The 20877-nt window shown below is 35.9% G+C and overlaps 1 protein-coding gene across 1 annotated transcript in view; it reads right to left on the bottom strand.

Annotated features, from left to right (window-relative positions):
• Window positions 1–6413: 6413 nt before the first annotated feature.
• The window catches only part of RASEF (RAS and EF-hand domain containing), a 37310-nt gene continuing 22846 nt past the window's right edge, over window positions 6414–20877 (bottom strand). The window contains exons 8-17 of the mRNA XM_062640767.1: window positions 20480–20564; window positions 18412–18503; window positions 16198–16429; window positions 15026–15163; window positions 14788–14935; window positions 13771–13852; window positions 12382–12496; window positions 11442–11561; window positions 10373–10449; window positions 6414–9009 (exon numbers count right to left, since the gene is read on the bottom strand). Of these exons, the coding sequence (XP_062496751.1) occupies window positions 8901–9009; window positions 10373–10449; window positions 11442–11561; window positions 12382–12496; window positions 13771–13852; window positions 14788–14935; window positions 15026–15163; window positions 16198–16429; window positions 18412–18503; window positions 20480–20564 (1198 nt within the window). The 3' untranslated portion in view covers window positions 6414–8900. The remainder of the gene's footprint in view (window positions 9010–10372; window positions 10450–11441; window positions 11562–12381; window positions 12497–13770; window positions 13853–14787; window positions 14936–15025; window positions 15164–16197; window positions 16430–18411; window positions 18504–20479; window positions 20565–20877) is intronic.

The raw sequence follows: 20877 nt of genomic DNA, 5'->3' as shown, positions 1-20877 counted from the left end.
GAGCACCTCCCGTATGAAGACAGGCTGAGAAAGTTGGGGCTGTTCAGCCTGGAGAAGAGAAGGCTGCGTGGAGACCTCATAGCAGCCTTCCAGTATCTGAAGAGGGTCTATAGGGATGCTGGGGATGGACTATTCATTAGAGACTGTAGTGATAGGACAAGGGGTAACATGTGCAAACTTAAACAGGGGAAGTTTAAGTTAGACATAAGGACGAAGTTCTTTACTGTGATGGTGGTGAGGCACTGGAATGGGTTGTCCAAGGAAGTTGTGAATGCTCCATCCCTGGCAGTGTTCAAGGACAGGTTGGATGAAGTCTTGGGTGACAAGCATTAGTGTGAGGTGTCCCTGCCCATGGCAGGGGGGTTGGAACTAGATGATCTTAAGGTCCTTTCCAACCCTAACTATTCTATGATTCCATGATTCTGTACATGCTTAGCAAGATAGAACCTTGGATTCAGAGGACATTTACACTAATGGGAAAAGATGACAAGAACACTGATGTCACTGCTACCTCTTATGAAACCACTATGAGAGCTCCTGTGATCTGCGATTTTAATTTTTTAAATTTTTAGGTGAAAGACAGCAGTTATTGTTTCATATACATATATGCATGTAAAATACATGTAGTTCCATGTGTGTATATAGCAGAAAAATAAAGGTATATATACTCTAATTAATACATGTAGTTCCATGTGTGTATATAGCAGAAAAATAAAGGTATATATACTCTAATGTGCATGTTTATGTCTATGTAGGCATGTATATGTATATACCTCCCTAAACCTTATTTTCCAGAATTGGAATACTGCTGTGCAAAAAGGGGTTACTCATCAATGCTTAATGTTACACTATCACTCATCTTTGGTTGATTCAGATGACTTCAAAGTAAATGTGGAAAATTGTATGTATTTTTCTGTATTTACTGAAACTTCTTAGAGTAAAACTTATTTCATCCGTACATATTTGTTCAGATTTCCACCACTTTAATCTAGGATACAGGTCAAGAAAGGAAAGAATTACAGAGTTGGCAAGGGCTGTATGTATGGTTCAGTTAGGATGTTTGTGGCCACAACTCTGGTTAGAGACAGGGTTAATGTTACACATAGTTTAAATACAGGACCATCTGCTCTCACAGTCCTGGTTTTAGATTGACATCTTTCACACAGTTGTTCCATTATTTGATCTATTCAATACATAGAGGTTAAGTAAGTTTGTTTAGTGGAATCAATCCAAATCTCAGGCACTTTGACTGATACAATGATAAAGAGAATTTTTCTAATAAATGTACTGCAAAATGCCTGAAGGCTTTCTCTGACACTCCAATAACAGATACCTCTGGCAAGATATATCTGGGACATCAGAATGATTCCCTAAGAACTACAGAAGGAAACACTTTGCAGGAATGGATACAGACTAAAGTGGAAAGCTACTTTTCGAGAATAAAAAAAAAAAAAAGAGCCATGAGGCAGGCAGTATTCTGTTCTAAATTTGGCCTTCGCATTTTTTTTATTCTGTTTTCCTTTCTCTTAAATGCTTCCATTGCTGTTTTATTCTGGTGCAAACACTTTTTTTTTCCTCATGGAAATTCACAGCTGAACTAGGGAGCAGAAAATCCAAGCAACTCATAAGGAGGATTTTCCCCATACTTTTAAAAAGTCTTTGAATTCTTTTTTTCTTTTCCTATTTTTAAATCAGATCGAAAAGAGACCTTTTGCAAAAGGTAAGCAATAGCAAGTTCTTAGAAAGTCAGTTGTTATTTGCACAAAGTCTCAGAAAAGTGTAAGTAGAACACATCAGGTAAGTATTTTCAGTTGCAAGCAGTAAGATCAACTTATGTTGGTGCACCTCTCATTCTCCTTGGATTACAACACTAGCTTATGAATTAGAATTCCCCACTGACCACAGTATCAGTAAAAAGATATAACTTCTTAATGTAGGACTATAAAAACGGTTTCTGATTATATGCTGATAGTGTCAGATATCAGAAAATTGTTTCAGTTTCAACAACAGTTTATTTTGTGCAAATTATAAATAAGGCCACATGAAGAACAGGTTACAGAAATAGGGGAGTAAAATACCTAAAGAGGTAATTGATTTGAAAATTAAATTTTATGTCTTAATAATTTTGTGTTTTAAAGGAATTCAGGCTTTGAAAAGAGCATTTTTGCAGTGACACACACCCCAACCCCACCCCATCACTCCAGGCTTATTACTCTGTGGCAGAAAGAAGCCTTAGCTCTAGATCTGGTCACTAATGAAGCCAGGTGCAAGCTTAGAACAGGACTTGCTCTCACACAATGACCGCTATCCCAGACCACACTTTTTCTGTTGCTGTAACTCCAGCTAAACTGGAGGTTTTATGCCTGAGAACATAATGCCTTTATGGACTTCGGAGTAGCTACAAAACCCAGCTAAAGCAAATCTAAAGTTCCTTGAGAATTGTGTAGGAGAAGGTTAAGGTTTCACTCCAAGCGTAGAAACAGCAAAAGATGCAGAGTGTACTGCTAGCTAATGTCACTCTGAAGTCATCAAGGAGCTCAAGGTATCAAAGCAAGGACAGATGTCAGCAGTACCCAGGAAAGCAGCAGCTGTTCTGGAGCCTAAGAATATACACCACAGCAGTTCTGCCAGTAAATCTAAGGACTTAACTTCAAAATCTATGGTACCTCTTTTCAGGCTGTCCTCAGCTCTTCTTATTAAAAGAGTATATTTAGTATGTTGAGACTACTTCGAATATATTTGTACTTACTAAGAATATATTTGTAGGAAGGTATCAGACAACAAAGTGCTTTTAAAAGTTTCTGTTGGATCAACATGGGTGCCTGGGCTAAAAGAATTGTGAATGGAGTGAGGGCCACAAGTGGTGTTCTTCAGGGCTCAGTTTCAATTACCTGGACAAGGGGATCAAGTGGGCCTTCAGTCAGTTTGCAGACAACACTAGCCTGGGTGTGTTGATCTGCTGGAGAGTAGGAAGGCTTTGTGGGGGGATCTGGACAGGCTGGATCAATGGGCTGTGGCCAGTTGCACGAGGTTCAACAAGGGAAAGTGCCAGATACACTCTTGGGCCACAACAACCCCATGCAACGTTATAGGCTGTGGGAAGAGTGGCAGGAAAGCTGCCTGGTAGAAAAGGACCTGGGGGTGTTGGTCAACAGCCAGCTGAGTATCAGCCAGCATTTGTTGATTTATGCTGATTCTGTGATTCTACAATAACATTTAAAGTTGCCAATTCTACCTGAAACAGCTTTTAATTTGGATTTGGGGGAAGTTTTTTCTTTGACATATGGACCCCTATATATTTTCAACAGAAAAATGAGGTCTAGAGCCTTATGTAGAGCATATTTGCAATAGGCTTACTCCTTTTGGCTGTTTTGGTGAGGTTTTTTTATTTCTTACCTTACCAACATCAGATATTAGTGGTTAGACAGAGTGGATAAAACATCTCTGTAAACAGATACAGCAGCGGAATTTCAAGACCTATTAAGGACACAGGGTGGGAGACATCTCTCAGTTCAGATGTAAGTTGATGACTGTTCATTAAGCCTAAGAATTTGGAGGCAGTCAGGGATACCAGTGGTTGCATCACTCTTGCATGGCTTTGGCCACAGAAATTTGTGAACCATGATGACATTAAGCTGACAGGTCACAGACACTACGCTGGACCGCTGCTGAGCACTGACAAAAAGAAAATACACTGAAGAAAAATGGCTATTGAAGCATATTTTATTATGTGCATATTTATACGTAATTATAGCAAGTTCTAACACAGAAAATGCGTACTTCTTTTTAAACATATGTATGTAAAAAATTACAGTGAGTACAGTGATCTGTAGTTCTGAGGAGGAATAAACTGCATGAATACCAGTTTTAAACAGTATAAAGTTTCAAAAGTTTTCAAAATTTAGATATTCATACAACATACAGACTTTTATTAAAAGTTGGCACATGAAATTGGCACTGAATTTTTTCAGTATACTAGTATGAAGATACATTTCTATTTTAAATACTTTATATTCAGCGGGAAACCTTCACAGCTTGGGTTTAATTGTTACTCAGCCACGTAATGACTAATTTCTTACAAACCCAGCTATCTATAGCCATTCTTAAAAAGCAGAAAGGCCTTCTTTTTAGAGTAACACATCTGAAGCTACATTCCAAATATCCCCAGCTATCTATAGCCATTCTTAAAAAGCAGAAAGGCCTTCTTTTCACAAACTGAGTAACACATCTGAACCTACATTCCACATATCCAAGTCAAATTTTCTTTTACCACAGGACCAGTTTTCCCACAAACCATATAAAATTAATGATGATGAACATTGATGCTACTAGTCCTACGGATACCAGTAAGAAAGGATTAGGCCTGATAGTAATACAATAGGTGAGAAACACTAAAATAATGGGAGCTGTAAAAAGAATCTCCAAATCATAAGTAAACCAGACAGGGTCAGAGGGAAATCTGGCAGGAGTAATGGTAAAGGGCATTTGAACTGCACATGCGATAATTGGTCCATTTCTTTAATTACCTAATACAGCAAGAAACATCTTGGAAGTAGGTTTCTTTGTTATATAATAAAGTGCCTTGACTATATGAATATACATCCCCCTTTGGTTTATGAATTAAGGATCTCTCACTGATTTTTTTTTCCTAAAAAGTTAGCTACTACTGTTGTACAGCAGTTGATTAGACAAAAAAAAAAAAAAAAAAAAAGAAGCCTCTTTAAAAGGATCTATATACGAACAGATTGCCTGCACTAGCATAGAACCTATTAGCTTAATTAGGGATCTGCATGGATGCACATCTACATGATACTCCTGCAGGAGTGGCCCATAGATATTTTCCTTGGAATACATTTTAACAGGCCACACAGATTTAAAACTGTAATTTATTTTTCTTAATATAATAGAAAAATTTTTAGTCAATAAAGTTACACAGAAAAATACTTCAACCATGTTAGACCATAGCTATACTTCTAAGAACGATAAACAGAAGCAGCAACTTGTTTTGTTAAGCCAATATTGTATGTTAAACAGGCGCAAAGTGGTTACTAGAACTCAGGGGATCAAAACACTTTCCGGGCTTCTCACAGAAATTACTGCCTTAGAATTGTGTACTATGCCACAATTGAAAAGTATCAAAACCAGTACAGGGTAAAATAACATTTCTGTGTCAACTGAATAATTTATTTGCAGATCATGTGGAAAAACAAGGCCTCTCCTTTTCAAATAAATACATGTATTAAGGGAACGCATACATTAACTTAAAAAAAAACAAAAAACAACTGTGCAATTAAATGAATAGTTGTTACATACTAGACAAGAAAACATTCAAAGTACAACAGTGCAACCATGTCAGAGCACATAGCTGATGTTTGCCATTTTACATTTTAGGTAGGAGACAAGGTAAACCTCCAAAACAACACAAAACTTTAATTCACTATTCCATGTATAAATAGGTGCTTCAATTTCTTTTTTTTTTTCCTCCAAGTTCCTTTGCTTTAACATGAATTCTACACAGTATTATGTGAATATTCAGACTTAATGGAACTGATCATCATAGGATTTCTAAAACCAGTTCCAACACACCTATAACTATATCCCCATTTGGTAGTGCTTTTGTAGTAATTAAGACACTGACCATAAAACTTCACAAAGGCAAAACTCTGTTAGCAGTTTCCAGCCTTGAATCTTATTTAAAAAACACTGTTTCAGAATAAAATTGCTTTACATAACACACAAAAACTAGAGAGCTTAAAAAAGGGAGATTCAGTTTATATAATTTGGCCAAATAACATAAAAGAGATTTTGGTCATTAAAATAAATTTAGAAAGTACCCAAAATAGCAATGGCCAAATCCTCCAGAGAGAGAAAAAACAGGTGTGATGACAGGTCCCTGAACCCACATCCTTCAACCAGGCTCTCTACATGCATGGACATTCACATGGCACTCTCTATATGGTAAGAACCTTAGGTATGAAACTGAATTACTGCACACACACACACGCTGCCAATTCTGGGATGTTGGGATGTGCCAATTCTAGATACCCCTAGCAACATCTGCAGGAGGTACCTCACAGCATCACTATGCTGGTGAAGACAAGGCCAAGTAGGATCTAACACCCTACAAATACTGAAAGGGGACTCACCAAAGATCACAGCCAAACCCTTCATGGTAGCAGGAGAAGATATGAGGGGAAATGGCTACAAATTTGTGGCCACTTGGGAAACCAAAATCGGACATGGTGAGAAATTTTTATGCAGAAGTGGAGTGCAAGCATGGGAACAGGCTGCAAGAATGGTGGTAGTCTTTCAGGATTTTCACAGCCTGGCTAGCCGATCCCACAACTAACCTGATCTAAGGCTGGCAACAGTGCCTGGGTGCACTGAACCCAGAAATCCTTCTGGGATTCCAGAAATCCTTCTAACAACTTTACATGATTTTGTGAATTCAGCCAAAATGTTTTACTCATGCAGGTGTGTCAACAAGGTTTAGACTCATATATTTCACCTCATCTACTACAGGCTAAGACCACAGAGCTGTGGTTCAGGGGACACACATAGAATGCTGAGCCTCAGTCTAAACTCCACAAGTTAATCAAAGTTAATGATGAAGAAGCAATATTTCGGAATGCAGATAACAGCTTATAATCACGATCTTTTCCTTCTTTTTTCTCTGAAAAAATGCAAATGCCTACGTGTAAGCTTACACTTCAGAAACGAAGTGCTGGATCATCTCCCACTCTACTACTGCATGAAAAACTACCTGCAAATAAAGCTTACATGAATTCTACTCCCATTTCACTCCTTTGGACAGAGAGAGAAGCTTTTACACACAAAAAAAAAAAAAAAAAAGAAAAACAACCCACAGAAAAGGCCCTTATCAATGCACTCAGTGAAGTGTGTTTTTCTCCTCAGAGAAGCTAATTACGGCTGTAATTTTGTTGCTTAAATAATACAAGGTAAACAACAAAACAAATCAACAAAAGTAAACAACAGATACATGACCAGGCATATTCCTGATACACCTGTGTCTCCTTCAATCTCTGCCACCTGCTCTAAGTAACTCTCAGGATTACAGTGAGGCATCTTGTACTGCTGGGTGGGAGAATGCTACAACCCTAAAGTCTCCTGCATGGAAGAAGGTAGTGTGTAAAGATTTCCTTAGTAATAAGGAATTACCTTAGTAATACAAAAAGGAAAACAAACATGTTTTCTCTTCTAGGGTTGAAGTACAATACAGTGAAATAAAATGCCTTATTCCTTTTGTCATTAGATTTCTCTGTCTTGTTAAGAACAATCTTTCAGCTTGTTACCTGAGGATTAACTGCTCTGATCTAGAGGTTTGAAAGGATGCCTAATTACACTGCTCCTCCTACTTTAAAACTGTTTGGTTGGTTTTGTTTTTTTTTAATTCTGAACCATCCTGTTTCTGAGAACTCCACATTTTATAAAACTGGTAATGCAGCACAGGCTATACACCATTCAGCTATAGTGCTGATAAAATGCAGTAACAGCTGCTTGTCATATGGGTTTTCAATCACTCCATAAAACTTTATCCAAAGTTTATTTACCAAGCTAGGTGTCAGCTTGGAGATGTTTTATTAATATACACAATAAAAACAGAAACAACTTACTGGCTCTGAAGGAGCCCTTTCCCAGTCCAACAAAAATTTGTGAAAGATGAGACGAACTGGATCATGATTGTTAACTACAGAGAGACCTACAATTTTTACTACACTACAGGATTGTTGGGAACTGTTATAAGCAATAATAACTTGGCTTTTAGAGCTACTGAGACCTAAAGCTACCACCCACTCATGAGTTTCTCAGAGTTTTCCTTAAATCAGAAAAAAAGAGTTCTAATTAAGGTAAGTGGTCGCTGTTCATTTCAGGTATTTCTCTTAATGAAGATTGTAAACAGATCTCTGTGCATGTGCAGCAATTCTTTCACCTGCAAGTTTAACACTTAAAAAAATGCATCAAGAATATCCACTAAAAGAGACTCCTCTGTACTACTATGATTTCTCAATTAGGGTCTGAATGGAAGATAGGACAAACAAGGGAAAAATTACAACCCGCATCTCTCTGTAATACTAATAATAATCTAATCTAAACAAACAGGCAGGTGTTGGATAATTAATTCATCTTGGTAATCCTACATATCACAAGTATAATAGTCTCTCTGGAATTTTGAATGGTAATAGTCCATGCAAATGTTCCTTTCACTTCTGAGCTGTGTAGGATCAGATGTGAAGTCTACTTCTCAGTTCTGAATCAAACCCCACCTCCCAAATTAAATAAATTCTAACTCACTAGATTTTGCAAAATTTCTCCAGAACCCCATGCGCTTGCCACTGTCTCAACCTGACAGAGACCATTCTGCTTCGTGCCCTGAACTTAGGGCTTACCTGGATCTAGACAAACTTTCGATGTTTTGCGGTATTCCTGGGAAAGGTTTCATCAGCATATAACTTAAGACATCCAAAAAACTACATAAGCAGGCACGAACAAAAAGATTAAAAAAATTGAAGGTGTAATATTTTTCTTTTCCTGTGAGTGATATATGATATTACAATATTCTGTGCATAAGAAATCTTGAGCCCTTAGAGAAATAAGCAGGTAAAGATGATAAAATACGTTACAATATTATATGCAGTGACAACCATAGCATTGATTTCACTTACGCTACTTAAAAAAAGTGAAACCAAAGCCTATGGGACAAAGCAAGTGCACAGATACGAATGGACAGAAGAGTCTGGATTTTTAACATGACATACAATTTCTAAATACACAAATGGATAGTCCACAATAAAAAGAATACATTATTGAAATCCTTCATTAACTTTTTTTTTTCTTTTTTTAGCATACAAGTTATTTAGGTCAGGAAAAGCATCTATCAGTTAAACATTGCAACAGTTTTTCTTGAGCGCTAATTTTTTGACAGGTGTTACAGCCAGGCTGGTTACTGACTTCGTATCATCTTGATTACCACTTCGTTTTCGCACTTCACTGTAAAGAAACCCCAAAACCAAAAAAATGCATTCAATTAATACATTTTCATGCTCACTGTTCTGTTTCCCCCAGTATATATTACAGAGCTCACCATCATCGATTGAATCGTCAAAACGCTGGGGTTTAGTGCACAGAATCAACATGTCTCCTAAATTTCAAACTTGGGAATCATAGCAGTATTTCTATACAAATCATAGCTAGTGCTAGAAATATAATAATTTCTGATGCAAAATAACTCTCCTTATATTAGTAGAATAAATTCATAAAGTAGCTCTAAGAACACTGTATTATTCAGCATAATGGTAATGAAATGTTAATTTCAAAATGATGTGCTTCTTTCAAAGAATAGAGATTACGAGTACTTGAGTAAAGAAATTGCAGACCATCATTCCAGACCAAAGTTCTGGGTAATGTCTAAACAATATGAGCATCAATGTGCTTTATGAAGAAAATTTTTATTTTTGAGATCCTGAAGAGAGAGGTGCCAAGTGGCAAAACATTTTTTTATCCTTGAAACAGTTAAACAAAGGTATCATGTTTAAACATTAGAGATACTTTTCCAGCTATGATTAATGTTATAGAACTGTCCTATATATGTTCTCTAATCTCTTAATCCACAGCTGCATTCATGGCCAGGTTCTTTGTAACATGGCATTTAACAAATTGGCCACTAAATTCGCACTGACATTGACAGACAAATAAATTATATTATAATCAAGACTTGTTTGAAAAGGTAGTAGAAGTGTAATGTTTGGCTCACACATTATCACAGAAATACCTGGTTGCTAAATGGATCACAAATGCTATCTTTTACATAATTTAGAGAAAGGGACATCAAAGAATATACATGGGATTAGAATGGTCAGTAATAAAACTGAGTATATATGTGAAAGAATTATGAATTAATTATACATAATTATACGTACTTCAAATTAATTTAGGAAAGAATTAAGAAAGTAAATTCACTAGGTTTTAAAACTGTGAGCTCCTTGATTGAGCTGTAATTTAAATATTAATTATCAAGACATCTTTGTAACATTTGCAAGCAGAAATGTTACTTGATTAAACTGAGAAAAAATCCTACCTTGTAGTTACCTATAAAGATTAAATATGTTATTAATTTTTAAATTCTGTTTGTTGAATTTTATGTTGGTACAGGTACAATCTTGGATGTACATGTGCAATGTGCATGATGTGTAATTTCATAATAATACACAAATGTAGAGTTCACAATAAAAAGAATACAAAGAAAAATATAAAAAAATACAAAAAATCTTTGTATGTGTATTCACATATCACGTCCATTTCATTAAATATACTCAAGATTTTTTTATTCAAAAATAGAAATATACCTACTTACCGAGCAAGATGAAGAACTGCTTCTACAACATTAGATCCATCTTTAGCACTTGTTTCACAGAATAGTGCATTATAAGTCTGTAAGTAAAAATAAATGTTGAACTAACTAATCTGAAATGGTTTCCATGTGAATATATATATTCAATTACAAATAGTTTCCTCCACAACACAAAGAAAGATGACACACATTTAAATGAACAGGACTTTTATCTCGCTCTTCATTCTCCAATATGTTCACATTAGTACTGTGAAAAAAACAGTAATTACTTTCTAATTGTATTTTTTTTATATTCAGTATATTCTGAATTAACAAACTGAATAAAAAACACATCATAGGCTTAATGTCCAAATTAAATCTTGTCCACAAGACTGCAAAATAGGAAGAGAGTTGCTAAAACAGGTTACTGAATCCAGCTTGTTAGCTACCTATAAACTACAGTATGTGGTATTCTAAGTTAACCAGAAATATCATTCAGACATGACACTTGCCTTTGTATAATCAATCAATTGCTCAACCACTCAGAAATTCAAGACATTAAAACTTCTATATTTTTTTCTGCAAAATAGGGGATATCCGCATCCCTTATCCCCCACATAAATACATGCACAAAACTTGTCCAGACTTCTATTTATAGCAGAGAGTTCCTTATTTCTTTCTGCAGACATCACAGGAATACCAGACAGTCTCTTGAAGATGAAAATATTCCTCTCAAAAGCTGGACAGACACGAGCTAGGTGAAAGCCTTGTATGCTCACTAGTGTGCTTTGTATTTGCACTGGTGATTTCTCTTTGGCAGCAGCAAACATCAGTCTCCTAGTCCATCTACTTTTCACCATAAAGGTTGAGAAAACTATCCCAGGCAAAAATTAAGTGCAGCTCAGTGAAAACTGAGCTGAGATTTAGCCCAGTTGACAAATAGGATAGTTTTCATGAAAAATATCTATGAATCCTAATTACTCCATTTGAACAAACAAGCAGAAAATTACTTCTGTTTACTAGTTTCTCAGATGGTTCTCAGATTCAAGTTTTGAAGACCATTTTATATTAAAGAGGTAGACTTGGACCTTACCATGGCCAGCTTTTCTCCATAATTTACAGAAACACATTTTTGTCCTTGTTCTGTAACAGTTTGACGGAGATCCGCTTTGTTACCCACCATCATAATTGGAATATTCTCATGAGTTGCATCCTGTAAAAGGATTTTATTTCCTTATTGCTAGAACACTCAGAAAACAAAAAAAGTAACTGGCATCATCATGTCATATTGATTTTCTTCCCACAAAAATAATTTTCCTCACTATCACAAAAAATGACAGATAATGAGAGTAATGCTGAGAATCATAAGCTAGTTCATATCTAACATCAGCCTGCAAAGATGGGCTTCCCAACAAGACATTTTGTATATTAAGTTATCCTAATGGAAATGGTTACAATACCCAAATGCTGTATTAACAAAATTACTATGGGGAAAGTGTCAAACTCCTGTAGTATGATTAAAAGAAATGCCCTTCAGAAGACGAATTAAAGATCTTGCTTAATTCTTTCACTCTTCTTAAATGCTTCTGGTATGAGAGAAAAATGCTCTATGTTACATGCAAATTTGTATTCAAATAAACAAACAAGAAGTAATAGTAGAAAGAAATACTCAAAATTTCACTTGAACTATAGCTAATTTACAGAATCTACCACATTGGTTTAAAATGCAAAGACTCCAAGGAATACTCCAGCCATCCACAAGAGAGTATCTGAAGCGGGCTGTCATATTGATTTCAAAAGGAACTGAATGGGAAGAGTGTGATTACATGACACCTTTTGATACAAAAACATGTATCAGTTTTAGCACTAACTGAATATGTCTGGACACATTTAGGACTTCCATGTAGCTTTTATGTTTATGCGTGTTTGCAGTCTGGCTAAATCCAACATCCAGATACTCAAATTTTATAAACAATAAAGATAAAAATGCAGTGAAACATAGCTCGTAACTTGCACATACTTAAGGTTCTTACCTCAATCATATCCACCCATTCTCTCACATTAAGAAAGCTTTTTTCACAAGTTACATCATATAGCAGTAAGACACCATCTGCTCTTCTGAAGTATGACTTAGCAATACTTCGGAATCTTTCAGAAAAAACAAAATCTGCATAAGGCCACATCATCAAAAACTAATTCAATTTAACGTTATTAAGAACACCACATTTCTTTATTACACTACTGAGGAGGATTCCCTCCACACTACAAGATGAGTTTTCTCATAACTTCTTTTGTAAGTAGATCTTGAAAAGTGCTCCTGTAGGCCTATAAATCTGCCATAAGGACCCATAGAATCCTTTCCTAAACATCAATCATAATTTTTTGTATGAAAACAAAAATGTAGTCTACCTTGTATCTATAAAATATAATCTGCTTTACAGTGGAATTTTGATTAGGTAACAAGGCTTTTTCACTTACATACAACTTTAGAAATTGAGTGGGTTGTTTTGCTACATTTGAAAACCTATGAAACCAATAATTTGGAATTAATTCATCAGTGACAGTCATCTCGGCCACTATCGTAACACAATCAACTTAACAACCAAGGACAGCAACTAGGTATTTAGAATATATTTTAAAATATTCTTCATCAATTTATTCTGTGGGAGGAGAACAGTTGAGCCTCTGACTACCTACTTCACATAATTACTCCTACAGGCAAAAAAACCCTCAGACAGCCCAATACAAATCTTGGTCAATAAACAGATTAAACTGACTTCCAAGGTGTTAGATTAACCTCTTAACAAGCCCAAAAGCTATTAGTAAAGAAGTAATGGCTCTCAAGTAAATTTGTCATAGGATTTTGAGGAAATTCTACACAATAATTTGAAGGACCTTGGGTATACATTCATCAACCTGTATAATTTCACTGTAAGTCTTTTTAAAGTCTTCCAGAAGAAGTTTTCATACCCTTAATGCAATGCAAATCAGGATCAGGACTTTCAAGGAAAGGAGAGGATGGTGAAGGAAAGGGAATCTCTTAAGATAAAGCCTGTGCAGAAATACAGGTCTGTGAGGACAAAGAGGGAAGAAACAATGTACATTTACTCCATCTTTTTGTATTGCAAGAGAGGGGCACATGGGTTTAATTAATTAATGCTGTGGTGAACCTCAACTATTTCTCCCTGCAGACAGAAAAGATTACCTAAGGCATCACCATGGCTAACAAATAAATGTTCCACCTGTCACAGGTCTCAGCAGAGCAAAATCACATCTGGTATACACACTTGCATATGGCCAAAATTACTTACTGTAGGGTCATTTAATATTTAGTGTGTATTTGTTTTTACCTAGGTGGAAAAAGACAAACATCTTTTAGAAACAAAACAACTGAAATTATGCAAGTGCAAAGAATCACTAACCTCTCCTGCCCAGCTGTGTCCCACAGTTGTAGCACTGTAGGTTCTCCATCAACAATTAGTCTTTTCATTTGAAAATCCACACCTGAAAAGAACGTGTATAGACAAACAAAAAAACATCAGTAACCTTAAAAACCCCGCAGAAAATGTCAAGTTATGTGCCATATACAAGTTATTTCAAAATTCATCTCTTTTAATAGATTATGAGATTTCAGTCATGAACATAGCCTTGAACTGCAATAATCCCCTGAACGTATTTATCTTTAGAAAAACATTTACAGAAATATTTTACCACATATTTTCCCAGAAACATTAATACAAATGTGTCATTATGACCAGAAAACAAGAACATCTCTATTTCTCTAAGCAGTTTTATGGAAGAAGAGAAAATGTTTTATAAACAGACTATTTCAAATGCCAAGAAGAAGATAAATTAAAACAAAAATCCTGACTCACAGGCAATAAAACAAATATATAACTATGATTTAATTACAGGACAAAAATTAAGTATTTGGAATCAGTAAAAAAGTTTGCCAGCTGACAGCTATTATAATACACACAAGTCAGAAATCCCTTCAGCTGCATTTAAACAAAAGCTTCAATAACACTTTGAAGAAACGCACACACACAAAAAAATACTATAAAAGACATTAAATGGTAGTATGAAATACTAAGGAAAGAGGAAAGAGCTGAGGACAAGAAAGTAATGAAAAATGTGAAAATGATCATACAGACATTCTAAGTCCATTACACTCAAACTCCCTTTTCTAGTGCTTGATGTTGTTCAGGAACAGGCTTTGTACTTTGCAAAGAGAAACAAAATTACAGCAATTACCTATTATCTACTCCAGCCAGCAGTGAGGCACTTCTAACCTTTAGCACTCAATTAGATCTCACATCCTAAGAAATTACATGTGTATATTCAGGAAACTCTGGCAAGCAACCACAGAGGGTAATCTTTTTACCCACTTCCACAGAACAGCAATGAAATTAACTTTAGAATTTTAAGAACAACTATACCCAGGGTTGCACTTGTGTTGCCTCGAAATTCATTCTTGCAAAGTCTTGTAAGGAAACTGGATTTTCCCACTGCTGCATCTCCAGCAAGAACAATCTTGTAAGCCTTCTCTGAACTGGGGTATTTCAGAGCACATTCGGTTGCATCTGACTGAAAATAAAAAGAACCCCTCTGTTTCAACTCATATAAAAAGTATTTTCCACACCAAACACTTCTTTTTTTTCCTAAAGAACTGGTTACCTGAGGGGTGAGAGCAGATATGTATCTCCTTGTTGACACAACTGAACTGCTCCGACTTACTGGTCGTGAGGTCTTCCAGTCTAATACCACACTGCTGTTATCAGGACTGTATGCATCTTCATCCCTGATCTCTGGAACCTGAAAATACAAGCTAGTGTGTTAGCTCCAGTAAGAAAAATACTTTTTTTTTGAATGGTACAGCTAAGACTGCTTAAAACATTTGTTCTTGCAGTTTGGATTAAACAGAGATAAATGACCAAATTTTAGTTGAAAAACTGTGATTATTTTGTTCTTATTTACACTTGTTCTTCATTACAGCCTACATTTCGTCCTTAAATGTGTTTGCTGTTTGGTGTACATGCTTTCAGTACAGTATTCAGATAGAAATCTAATTTCCACATGGAAAATTCAGCTTAAAAAAATGATTACAATAAATACTTTATTTCAAAACTTATTTTACAAAAATATTTTCCTACAGGGCATTACTCTCTATCCTACAACAACAGGATAGAGAGTAATAGCTCAAACTAAATTAAATACAGCACAGCTGTAATCACCACTATTCATAGCATTTTTCAACTGCAACAGACTAAATGTCTCTACTAAATGCACAGCAAAGGATCTGCTGTATAAAACCCTGTGTTCTGCTGTGCTTGATGCTAGCCTTGCTACACAGTCATCAGCAAAGCTCCCCATTTTACTAACAATAAAATGGACACAATACACATTCTTACATTTCTAAATTCTCTGAGACTTAATGTAAGTCAATGTATGCACTAACAGTATTCTTTTTCTCATAAATGTTTTTTCATTCAATGCCACAACATAGTAAGAAAAAGTGAACAGAAATCTATTTAACTGCTATAGTATTTGCTTTCCTACCATTAGAAAATGAACTCCTGTCTGCATGCTGTTTGACAATGTTCAAAAAACACATGTACTTCAAAAATGAAGTTATTACTTCAAACATCTATCAAATATGTCAAAAAGAACATTTTATTTTAAAGACGAATAACTATACATTCTCAAAAAAAAAAGTCATTAATCTTATCTGAATGCATACAAATACAATATTAACTGGCCTTTGAGGAAATATCCATTTCAAAAATCAGGAAACTAATTTTGTCTCCATCAAGGGTCTTCTTCAGAGAAGGAGTAAGTCTGGCACTTACATCTGTATCAGAAGCATCACCACCAAAGCTTTCTTGCATACACTGTGACCTTGGAAAAGTCCTTTGATGCCTGTATTCCACTTCTGAATCATACTCATTTGAATCTCTCAAGGTAGACAAACCACTGTCAAAACAGCTCTCAGGTAAACTGTCAACTTCACAGTTAATCCTTTGCATAGGATCACAAAGGGCTAAAGAATCATAATCTTCATCCACACAAGAAGGAGATGATCTAATAAAAAATATTGGGGGGAGGGACAATTATTCACAACTGTTTTTTCTAACAAAAACTACGCCATTCTGGAATAGTCAATACTTAGAAGTCCTAATATACAGTTTAAGGCGTATGTTAATGCAATTTTTGCCATGCTAAGTAATTTATTTTTCAATCCTAAATATGCTCAGATTAAATTACATAATCTATGTTATTGATGATGATTTCATGAGTCTCTGTAAGAAAGTCTATTTATTCACACACACACACACAAAAAAAAAAAAAAAAATATTCAGAAAAATTACATACAATGAAGACATCTTAGGCAGAATATGACTGCTGATGGTTTAGCTACTTTTGGCTTATTCTAAGGCACATAAAATGACCTTGATGTACTATATCTAATTCAAATGAATGCATTTGCTCACAGAAGCACACAGGCCAGTAAGTAACAGTTAGAAACACAGAAAAGGAGGTAGCCAAGTTCAGGAGGGGACTAATGGTGGAAGAAGTCACTGAAACATGTTTTATTATAGTTTTAGGCTACACAAAACTTCAGGTTTTACACAGAAGTCCTTTCTTTTCCCTCACCCTTCCTTCAAAGACCTTTCCTTTACTTTTTTCTTTTTTTTCCCTTCCCTTTCTGGATGCTGTAATATATATATAGAAATACTTAAATGGATGCAGCAATGACAGTAGTTATGGCTTATAGAAAATAAAACTACTTTTTTATCTGTGTAAACGAATCTAGAGAAAATAAAGATTAATAGAGTCATTCTTAAAGTGGTCAGTCTTTCAAAAAGGTTTACTACTGCTACAGTCATTATCCTGCTCCTGCAACAAGACAGGGACAGGCACAAATTAAAGTCAGGTGGAAAAGGTTTCCAAGTCACAGCGTAGAAGACAGGACCAGTTTGGGAATGGATGTGAAGCACTAAACTACTAGAACAGGCCAGGTCAGCATCAATCCTTGTAAAGACAGTTTGCTGCAAGAGGGGTTGGAAGCTCCCAGAGCAATGGCACACCACAAAATACAGTGGGGGAAAATCACCTAATTATGAAGCTGTTACTGACTCAGATATAATCCCTCCTTGCAAGTGGCCAAATAGAGGTGACAGAGGCACCAATGTCCCATGCACCAACATACAGAACCATCTAATTTACATCCCTTCAAGCTAATAAATAACCACATCAATGAGAATGATATTTGCTGTGGAATATCACAGCATCCATGCTATTTGTATTCATGCACCTACTAGCCTCTACCAAATCACTGAAATACAGAAAAAGGGTGCATGCTACAACAAACAAGCTTGTCAGGCTTTCCCTGGAATAAAAGGTCTTTAGTAGCCAATTTTTAACTTCACTGAAGCATGAATTCAATGCTGGGAATTTCACACCTGCTTAAAGCAGGTTAGACCAAGATGTATGATAAGTTTAAAAAAGAAAAAAAAAAGAAGAAAAGAAAATATACCTACTACTGTAAATTGCTCTAAAACATGTTAAGAATGCAAATCAATGTCTCTTACTGCTGATCTGATGTCAGGAGACAAAGTACTGACAATGAACATAGTTTGGGACATTCATACATCTGTCTGTCTTTAGATACTAAGTCATACCTGTTGGGAATCAAGTTTTATTCATACCACATGAACCTTCTTTTAAATTAGTATGCACTTCTTACTTTTGTGGCAGTGCAAGCGTTGCACCATCTGGCAAATATCTAATAAATATTCACAGAAAAGGACATTAGGCCAACAAACCTTTGTAATAATAATTATTGTTACAAAAGGGAAAAACAGACATACAGTCTGAGGATGTGACCAAAAATGTTAATTTCCTAAACACTGAGTAAGCTAGAGGTTGTCAGTAGATTTTTATAGTTTCTTGGAGACACAGAGGGGAGACTGAGAATCAAACTAAAATCAGGCAGCATTTGCTCTTCTACAACAAGTGAAGCCCTACCCTTTTTAAAATTAATAAAAGTGAACCTAGCTTACCTGTTGTATCGCGAGTTTAGAGGAGACTGTCCACCATTAAATTTAGGACTGCTTCTAGAAATGGTACTCCCCAGTGAGGTGTTTGCTAATCGCTGTGACAGATACATAGCAAATGCGTAATAAGTTTGATGAACACAGTATAAGCATCTAGATATTTCATTAAAAAGTGTGTATCACCAAAATTACTACTGTGTATTTTCATATATATTCAATTATTGATTTTTAATTTTTATATAGGAGTCAAAAGGCCCATTACATACAGCATTTTAGACTACACTGTTACCTTAATAGTGAAAGTGATAGCCATACCCAACCAAAAAAGACAACTGAAATTCCAAGAGGATGATTTCATTGATTACATCTGAAGACTTTGAAATGCTAAACTTTGAAAAGTAATATTTTAAAAAAAAAGGCATATTGACTACTAAAGTGAAATGGCAAATGCCACTAACTGAGCTAGTTTCACTAGAGGTACCTTCTAGTTCTTGAGTTAGGTAGTGGAGAGAAGGAGAGATCTCAAACATGACAACATATTTCGTACATTCAGCTGTTCCTTTACATGTTCAGTCACTGGAAACATTTTCCTCTGTATTCTCTGTTATCTGCCCCCCTTACATTTCAGGGCATAGCAGAAAGGAAATGGTGTCTTTTGTTGTATCTGCAGTGAACCTCTGGTAGCCTGTATCAGCAAAAGGCACTGGTGTTCACTGGTATTGTAATCTGAAATAAAGCAATGACCCTATTTTCCTCCTTCCTGTCCAGTACCGTCTCTGTGGGCCCATTATACTAGCCCCATCCTTCTAAAACAGTTAGCTGCTTTCCTGATGATGTAAAGGCTGCCCAATTATTATTTCAGGAGTTTAATAGATTTCCCAATATTGCAAAATGGTACATTTTTTGTAATTTTCACGCTTTCCTTTCTCTGGTTTGGAGGGTTCAGAGTTACATCCATTGCAACAGATCCCCATACAGTTGTCCCCATATAGTCCCCATATAGACCCAAAAGGGTCTGACTGAGGTCCTTATTATCAGCAGTCCCTGCTATTCCATTTTCCCAATGACTTGCCTGGACAAAAGTTTAAATTAGGTTAAGACCTTGCTACTGAAAAAAAAGAGTTTTCTGAAAAAGTGTGTTTTCAATTGTAGGGCACTCCCATATACACAATACAAACATACTCCCTTTTGTTGTGGTTTAAGCCCAGCCAGTAACTCAGAACCACACAGCCACTCACTCACTCCCCTGGCAGGATGGAGAGGAGAATCGAAAAGATGTAAAACCCAGAGGTTGAAATAAGAATATTCCAATACCTAAAGTATAATACAAAACTACTACTACTACCACTAATAGTAATAATGAGGGAAATAAAATGGGGAGAGAATATAAAACTAAAAGGGGAAAACAATAAACACAAGTGATGCACAATACAATTGCTCACCACCCACTGACCAATACCCAGCCCAACTCAAGCAGTGAGCTGGCCTTCCAGGTGACTCCCCCCAGTTTATATACTAGGCATGTCGTGCTGTGGTATGGAATCACTCTTTGGCTAGTTTGGGTCAGGTGTCCTGTCTCTGCTTCCTCCCAGCTTTTTGTGTCCCTCCTCTCTGGCAGAGCTTGAGACACTGAAAAGTCCTTGATCAGGGTAAGCACTACTTAGCAACAACTGAAAACATCGGTGTGTTATCAGCCTTGTTCTCAGACTAAAGCCAAAACACAGCATGGCACCAGATACTAAGAAGAAGAAAAATAACTTACAGCTCAACCCAGGAAACCTTTAGTGCAAGATAAACTGATGTTTTATTCACCTCATCAGATACATTTGGTCAGCACATTAAAAAAATCACTGCTTTCCAAAGCACCTCAGAAAGTAGCCGTGTTCTAACAAAAGTCCATTATTTCACAAAATGTAAGTAAAATCTAACTAAATTCAACTACACAATTGTATTCTCAGAGTGAATCCACTGAATAAAACTATTTTTTTCTGAGAACCCACTGAAGTACAGACCAATCTGCATTCGGCGTGTTAATTCTTAAACATTCTAGTATAATAGAATTAAAAATACATACCAATGACCTGTTGTACTTGCTGAAGCTGTTTTCAAGTGCACTTCTTAAACCATCATTGCTGTCATGTAGCTTTCTATTAGCTGTTCTAACAAGGAAATATAGTTTAACTTGCAAGAGTAAGGTAAACAGAACATTATGTAATTTATCACAAAGAAAAAATAAAAAAAAAAAACCTAAAAGAACCCTTTTGCTTTTCTTTACATTGAAGAGTAATGTTGAGCTAAAAATGGGTGTTGTACACTCAAACAAATGATTTTACATAAAAAAGCACGGGGAAGTTTAGCCTACAGTAACAGTCTACAAAACCCTGTCTCTCTTCTTCCACCATGGTCTGTGATCAGCTGAGGGGAAAAAAGACACTGTAGGAATGGCCTCAGAAAACACAGCTACGGGGTAGT

This window comes from Pezoporus occidentalis, unplaced genomic scaffold (genome assembly GCF_034315485.1).
Source record: "Pezoporus occidentalis ecotype Australia unplaced genomic scaffold, CSIRO_AGI_Poc_V1 ctg117, whole genome shotgun sequence".
In the NCBI taxonomy this organism is placed as follows: Eukaryota; Metazoa; Chordata; class Aves; order Psittaciformes; family Psittacidae; genus Pezoporus; species Pezoporus occidentalis.
Note: the sequence above shows the minus strand (reverse complement) of the source record. Positions and strands in the feature narration are given on the sequence as shown.